The 7,843-nt window shown below is 42.7% G+C and overlaps 1 protein-coding gene across 2 annotated transcripts; it reads right to left on the reverse strand.

Annotated features, from left to right (window-relative positions):
• Window positions 1–3,823: 3,823 nt before the first annotated feature.
• Window positions 3,824–7,757, reverse strand: tshba (thyroid stimulating hormone subunit beta a). 2 transcript variants are annotated; one of them, XM_042707816.1, is made up of 3 exons: window positions 7,463–7,757; window positions 5,564–5,753; window positions 3,824–4,172 (listed from the first exon to the last, which is right to left on the reverse strand). In XM_042707816.1, the coding sequence occupies exons 2-3, from the start codon at window positions 5,726–5,728 to the stop codon at window positions 3,894–3,896; spliced, it is 444 nt and encodes a 147-aa protein (XP_042563750.1). In that variant the 5' UTR covers window positions 5,729–5,753; window positions 7,463–7,757; the 3' UTR covers window positions 3,824–3,893. The 2 variants fall into 2 exon arrangements, with proteins under 2 accessions (XP_042563750.1, XP_012692210.1); XM_012836756.3 differs by lacking the exon at window positions 7,463–7,757 and having other exon boundaries at window positions 5,564–7,437.
• Window positions 7,758–7,843: the final 86 nt, after the last annotated feature.

Genomic DNA, 7,843 nt, shown 5'->3' on the forward strand with positions numbered 1-7,843 from the left:
CCATTATGATATCAGGGCTTTGGCTTCCCAAACAAAACTTCATCCGCTTTTGTTTCTCAGGACAATTCATACCATTCTTACATGATTAGTCTGATCGTGCCCAGACTGAACAGGATCACAGACTGTGGTTTATGGATTAGCATGGGATGGCAGAAACTCACTGCAATGGGTTAAAGCATCAGATGATAACAAACACCCTATGCTAATAATGGAGACCAGTCGGTCTATGGTAAATGTGAAATGATTTAAAATTCTATCACCTTACAGTTTTCCCGTTATTTACTAGTTGAACAGTAGAGTATTTGCTCTTCTGTAAATAAAACAAATAACAGTTTAGATGTACTATATTGAAAATACAGGCCCCACAGTAGGAACTCAATGCAACAAAGGCAGTACACCTTTTATTACTGGCATTCAAATTGGTCACACTTTGTTTGGATGGTCCCCTATAGACTATCTACAGATGCTCAGTTTATAAACAAACTATCTGTTGTAACTGTTAGCTACAATTCATGGTTAAGGTTAAGGGTTGGGTAAGGTTTGGGTAAGGTGAAAAAGAAAGACTGAACTTGAATTTCAAAAACCATCTGTAAAATGTCTGTATGCGGACTATCCAAATAAAGTGTTACCTTAAAATCTTTTATTTTAAGGTAACACTTTATGGCATGTCCTGCCATTCTGTGGAGACCATTTTTAGCTGGTCTTTGCTGGAGGGGTTGTGACGCTCTACCTTTCCCTTTATCTATTGGATCAAAGTCAGGCAACCTATTTAGCCAGGTCATAGCAGTGTGCTTTGGATTGCTATCGTGCTGGAATATTCCTCTTCTGCCAATCTTCTGGAGACATCTTGTCAGCCAGTATTTTGGTGTATACACAGGCATTCAGTGTCATTTATAAATGGCATCTCCTCAACACCGTTTGCACTCTGCCCCACATCATCACTCTCCCATCTCCTTGCTCCACTGTGGTGGTCCTGGCCTGGTTCACACCAAACAACTCACTTATGGTGTATATTGTATAATTCATGTTTTTGTTTTAAGGGATAAAAAGCAATAAATATCCTTCATATATACAGTACATCAATATTTCCTAATAGCTGAGGTGAAAGGGAAGTGTACATGAAGATGTTGCCATATTTGTTCTTCCTGGCCTAATGACCCTAACACCAACCCAAACAAAGTGTGACAGACGGGAGAAATCAATAGGGAGTCATGTCCTTATGGGAGCGGTTAAGCAACTGATCCGGTTGAGTGACTCACGCCCCTCACATGCCAGCCAGTAAGAGTATTTGCTCACGGTAGTATCTGAGCTGGTGACTTAAAAATACACTCCAGCTGTCATTCATTGTCTGATGTTGAGAGCACGTGTCCATGGGCCGTCTCCAAACATACACGTAGCCAAGAAGGACACAGGAGATACTCAGGACCTTAGGAAATGCCCATCGTTTATCACTGACAGACAATAAACTGTGAGTGGGTATTAGTAAAACAAACTTTCAGCAAATAGCACTTGTTACCAAAGCCCAACCATAGCCTGGGCCTAACTCTAATTCAGTCTATATCTGTTCCTTATTGTCAAAAGATGTTTTGTTTAATAGGACCACCGGATGGTCATATAGTTTTTGTCAAAGTTTTCTTTTCTTCATACAGTGTTTTTTTTTTCTCTACAGATTGTTTTGGTGGACGATATCAAATACCTAGACTTCACCGGTCCACATGAAACTTGGCATGATTGCAGCCCCACATGGCTTTTACGGAAAAAGAGGTTTGCTTCCCTAGGTGGGCATGTCCCTTCCAGCTAGCGCCCACTGAAGTACGGCAGGCACAAAGCACATTTTGGCAATAGCTCGACCTCCGCTTCACCGAAAATTACAAACTTTTCATGGCAAGTGAGCCTCTAGGAAACGCTTGACCATTGCTCATTACGACTCTTGTGGAGTAGCACTACCTAGTGTATAATGTCAATGCAGAAATCTAGCGCTTCAGTAATCAATATCTTGTGACGTAAAGGTTCGAACTTCACAAAATTTGACTGGTGCTTTATTACCACATTCTTTGAATGCATTCCTAAATTTCCATAGGGGGCACTGCAACTGACACATTTCAACAGCTCGAAAACTGTTTATCCAAAAAAAGGGTATATTTTTTATGCCAATTTAGTCTGTTGGAGGCAAATTACCCTAGCTCATTATGATTCATTTGTGGAGTGGCCCCACCAAATGAATAATGTTCAATGGTGAAAGCCCAGCACTTCACTCACATCTTTGGACACACACCAAATTCCATGAAATTCCGTCCATAGGGGGCGCTACAACTGACACATTTCAATATGTCAAGAAACGCTTAAAGGGAAACTTTGGGATTTTTCCCTTTAGGCCCTATTTTTAGAACTTTTTGAGTCCAAATCTTTTCCAAGGACAATTAACCAACCAAATTGGTCCAGTATTGAGTTAGAAGGCTAATACCAGCAACCACAAAACGGCTATACAACGAGGCCCAGGAGGCTTTTGTGCCCAGGGGCCCTTGATTTCATAATCCATGTTCATTATCTCACTTAGTGCAGCGGTCATATGACGCACCGCTATGACTAGACGTACTGTCTAGTTAATTTTTTTTTGATAGGCCAAAATAAAGTGAGATCCAAACTTTCATATTAAAGCAGCAGTTTATGGGTGTAAATAAAATGATAGATTTTAACGTTTTTCTTTAAAGGCTACTTGGTTTACGGTTTACAGCACTCATGATACTATCTTTAGAACACACAATCTTCTTAATTTTATGGCAGTGCGTTTTATTGTTGTAAACTTCGGCCAGACTAGGATGGGCTATTTTAATTGTGATTGTGATTTGGTCGTGGCTTTCATGTTTGTCAGTGATTTTATGGTATTATCTGTGAATACTTGCTCTTTCATGACTTAATTGTGATTGTGATTTGGCAGTGGCTTTCATGTTTGTCAGTGATTTTATGTTATTATCTGTGAATACTTGCTCTTTCATGACTTCATTTAAGTTATGTTGATATATTGTTTTTACTTTAATACAAAACCAGTGCCATCTGTTCAAGACCTGTGATACAACTATGACACCAGCACCATCTATTCTAGTCATACTTTCCTCATTCTTATGCCAATTATACCAACTGACAGTGAAACAAGTACAGAACTCAGTGGCTCAAAAACATCGCCTCCTACACTCTGAAGGACAAAACTTGAAACATTTCCACTACTAGCGAGCTCAATGGAATGTAACAGTGTGAGGCAGCTGTAGTGTGATATGTGTGTGAAGACTGCTTCGAGTGACGTGGTGGTGTCACAGGATGTGATTAATGCAGATTAGACAGGGCTATTTGCAGCATCCAGCTTTAATGGCATCACACTCAGAGTATCCTGCGGAACTGATAAAGCGCATCAGGTTGACTCAGAAACACAAACATGTGACGTTTGACAGGGCTACTACGGGTCAATCCCTCCTAATAATAGAACTATAAACAAAGCAACACGTGAGTGGCGGTAGAGAAGGGGGTCGGTAGCGACGGCAGCAGCAGCACAATAACCATGGTGCACCCACACATACAACAACAACAACTGACCCAGACAAGGCATTCTGCACATGCGCAGGCACATAGGGTTCTGTCCTCATTTAGAAACAAATCCACTGGTGCAGCCCACGCAGGCCAGAACGCACCGTTCAGCAAATGTCACGCTATCAACCTAAAGCTCAACTTGGAATGAAACAAACACAAAACAAAACTATCCTCTCTCTCTCTCTCTCTCTCTCTCTCTCTCTCTCTCTCTCTCTCTCTCTCTCTCTCTCTCTCTCTCCGTCTCTCTGTCTGTCTGTCTGTCTGTCTGTCTGTCTGTCTGTCTGTCTGTCTGTCTGTCTGTCTGTCATCCTTCAGTTGTACTGGATGTAGTTGCTCTGGTCAGGGTAAGGGTAAAGGTGCCAGAGGGGTTTGGAGCACTGGCCACCCATGCCTCTGGTCTTGTGGGCACACTCGTCACTCTGGGTGCTGCAGGTCCCACAGTGGCAGCTCCGGGCCACGGGGTAGGTGAAGAGGGAGTCGGCGTGGAGGGCACAGCCGGGCAGCACCACCGTGCGGTACTCCACGTCCTGGTAGGTGCAGCCCCTCTGGAGCAGGAAGCGAGGCCCGGCCAGCTCTTTCAAGTTGCTGTCCTGTTAGGCAGCGTGCATACAAACACACACACACACACACACAGGACACATTTACGCATCCACACACACACACACAGGACACATTCACACATCCACGCAAACACACACACACACACACACACACACACACACACACACACACACACACACACACACACACACACACACACACACACACACACACACACACACACACACACACACACACACACACACACAGGACACATTCACACATCCACGCACACACACACAGAGGACACATTCACACATCCACGCACACACACACACACACACACACAGGACACATTCACGCATCCACACACACACACACACACACACACAGGACACATTCACACATCCACGCAAACACACACACACACACACAGGACACATTCACACATCCACGCACACACACACACACACACACACACACACACACAGAGAGGACACATTCACAAATCCGCACACAGACATAAAAATAGCCATGAGATGACAGAGGATGCTGTATATGGATGCACTTACACATACACTCACACGCACACGCACACGCACACGCACACGCACACGCACACGCACACGCACACACTCCAACAGTGTTTTAGGTGAAGCAATGTACAGATTTAATTGCTACTTCTGTTTCAAAGAAAATGATCCCACAGACTCTGGACAAACTCTTCCAAACAGCATCCTGTGAGCTGGACTGCTGAGACAAGGATGGTTATGTAAACTGTACTTTTCCACCAGGCACTAGCTGTTTTCTACACTGAACTCCCCACATTCTTCTGTTGAATTCACATACACAGGCACTCACACATGGATAACAGAGGTTGCCATGCAAAGACCAAGAAGCTGGTCAGAAGTGGTAAGGACCCTGGTGTCTCACTCAAAGCCACTTTGACATGATGCCAAGAGAGGCATCATTCTCAATCAGGCACCTCTCTGTTGCCATGCAGCAGCTCTCAACTAACACAGTGGATGCCAGCAAGCCAGCGCTCACAGACACGTCATCATTCGCAAACATGTAAAAAAAAGAAAGTGCGCATATCCACTGCAAATAACGCAAGTGCTCGTCGAAGAGGTTTCAAATGCATTACATTAAAAGGAAGACCACAATTCCACAAAATAACTATGTTAAAGTGTGTTGTGGGTGTGTGGTCTTTCTCTTTTTTATATGCTATTCACAGACATACTGTACCACTATCCTTAGACATGCCACCATCCACAGACGATGCCACCATCCACAGACGATGCCACCATCCACAGACGATGTCAACATCCACAGACGATGTCAACATCCACAGGCGATGCCACCATCCACAGACGATGTCAACATCCATGGGCATGCCACCATCCACAGATATGCATCCACGGGTCCTGATGCTGGCTCTTACCCTGGAGAAGCAGAAGCCCATGCAGATGGTGGTGTTGATGGCCACGCAGAAGTCACACTCGTGCTTCTCCACGTACAGCGTGTGTTCGGTGGGAACACACATGGGCGCGGCCAGACGGAGGAGCGCAGCCAGCAGCACAGCAGTGAGAAACGCAGAGGCAGCCATCACCACTCAACAGCGTACAGCAGAACTGATGATGGAAAATATGACAGAAAAAGACTAAACAACAAAACTCGCACATTTCATCATGGTTTTGATCCCATTCAGAGGTGTGTTCACACTGAGTGGTATGTGTGTTGGCAGGCTTTTTTGTAATGGATAAATGGGTGAACGAATATCGCTTACAATGATGTTCAAAGTCACAGATAAAGATAGTGTTTGTCATGCACACAAGTGTGTCTTTCTACATATGTACACATGACTTATAAGTCCTGTTATATTCTAATAAAATGATAATTATTAAAACTGTGAAAATGTTAACCAAAGCACTGTGCAGTCAGGGAAAACAGCCTGTAGCCTTAAAGACTCTCACTCACCTGTGTGACTACACTACCCTGCCTCTGTTGGATGCTTCCGGCGCTTTATACCTCCACACTAATCCCACTTTATCCCAGACATCCCTTATCTCCCGGTGCTTAGAGCAGACTCCACAGGACAGAGACTTGTGTCACGCTCGCTACGGTAACCTACACCCACCACTATGACCTCATAATGAGCTAAGAGACCCGAGAGTGGCGGCCCAGACATCGAGCAACACTGAGCACAGTGATGTTTAAATCACTAGATACCTGACCTGAAGCATAGATGCACCTGCAGATAAACTGCATTGTGGAAAGTGAAAACAACCAAAAAATAGAAGATGAGCTATGAAGCAAATTGCCAATATAAACAATATTTACTACAATATGCAATATTGATTGGATCATGAAAATATACAGTATAGTAAATATATTATAAAATAAAAGCAGCAACATATTTAAGAATTGGGACACAATCCAAGTCTTGTGACCCTGACTGGAGTGTAGAAATTAGCCATTAAATGATCAGGGGGAAGGTTGTCTTATCATTTTCTTGCATTTGCCATATCTGAATTGTAGTGTCTTTGTTCAGTGATTTATAGTACCTTACATCATACATTTAAGAATACAGTGATAAATGAACTGTATTGCTGTTATTTCGTATGAGTGTTTGGTGGAATTATAAGCATATCAGTCCTTCCAGGATTTAGCGATCTTGTGTTTTCACAAATTCATGCGAATTCAAGGATTTCCCATAATTGCTATTGCTAATTGCTAATCTCTTACCGCAATATTTCTGCAAAAAAACATGGTCATGGAATTTCTGCATTATTTTGCGATATCATATGTATAATTGTGCTGTGTAGGTCAGCACTGTTCCCATTGCAATAATCACAAAACCTATGCATTAAAGGATGCCCAGGCCTTATGCCAAAATGAATTTATACAAGAGTGTACAGTAATTACTAACAACCACAAACTAATTAGCTAATGAGGCATTCTGACCACATCCAACTTTTCCATCATAAAAAGAATGGATATGAATGAAGTTCTGTCCAAGTTACATCACCTCATTAATGTGTACATCTCATCATGGAGTGTGCCACATCTCAGGGATGTCTTTGACAGCATGCACTGTATAAACTTAGACATATTACTGGAAAGGCTCCATTGCAAAGTTCTGTAAATATGTCAACTTTATATCACATCCATAACACTTCTAAATTTGATTTTAGAGATTCGATTTTCATGTATGCCTTATAGAGAACATATTATTATGGATAATTAAATCAAATTTCGCATAGAAATGTCTTTTACCGGCCTCTGTCAGCTGTCAAAGTGAAGCTAAACTTTAAGATCCTTCAGGAGGGAGAATACCTACATCTTCACAATTGGTTAATGATTTCTTTTTTTCCACAGGTATTCATTTCCATGTGCGTTTCATAAAGCCGGTTACTGATTGCAGTCCCATTGGTTGTTTCTCATTTACTCTTCTCTGGAAACCAGCCTCAGATTTGGCATCCGTCCTCCTCACTGGCTAAAACCATCCCATGTCCCTCAAGGTCATGGCAGAGTGGGCAGGTGAAGCACTTCCTATTGAGAAGAACCAACTGCTGAGATTCAGCTTACTCTTAGTCATAAAAACATCCTGTGTCCACACAGATTCAAATCAGCGTGGTTCACAAAAACTTTTTCATTGTTATCTAGTGGTTGGCCTTGCCTATGGTGGTCACACTGCTATCTTATCAAAACTTTGATGATT

This window comes from Clupea harengus, chromosome 5 (assembly GCF_900700415.2).
Source record: "Clupea harengus chromosome 5, Ch_v2.0.2, whole genome shotgun sequence".
NCBI lineage: Eukaryota > Metazoa > Chordata > Actinopteri > Clupeiformes > Clupeidae > Clupea > Clupea harengus.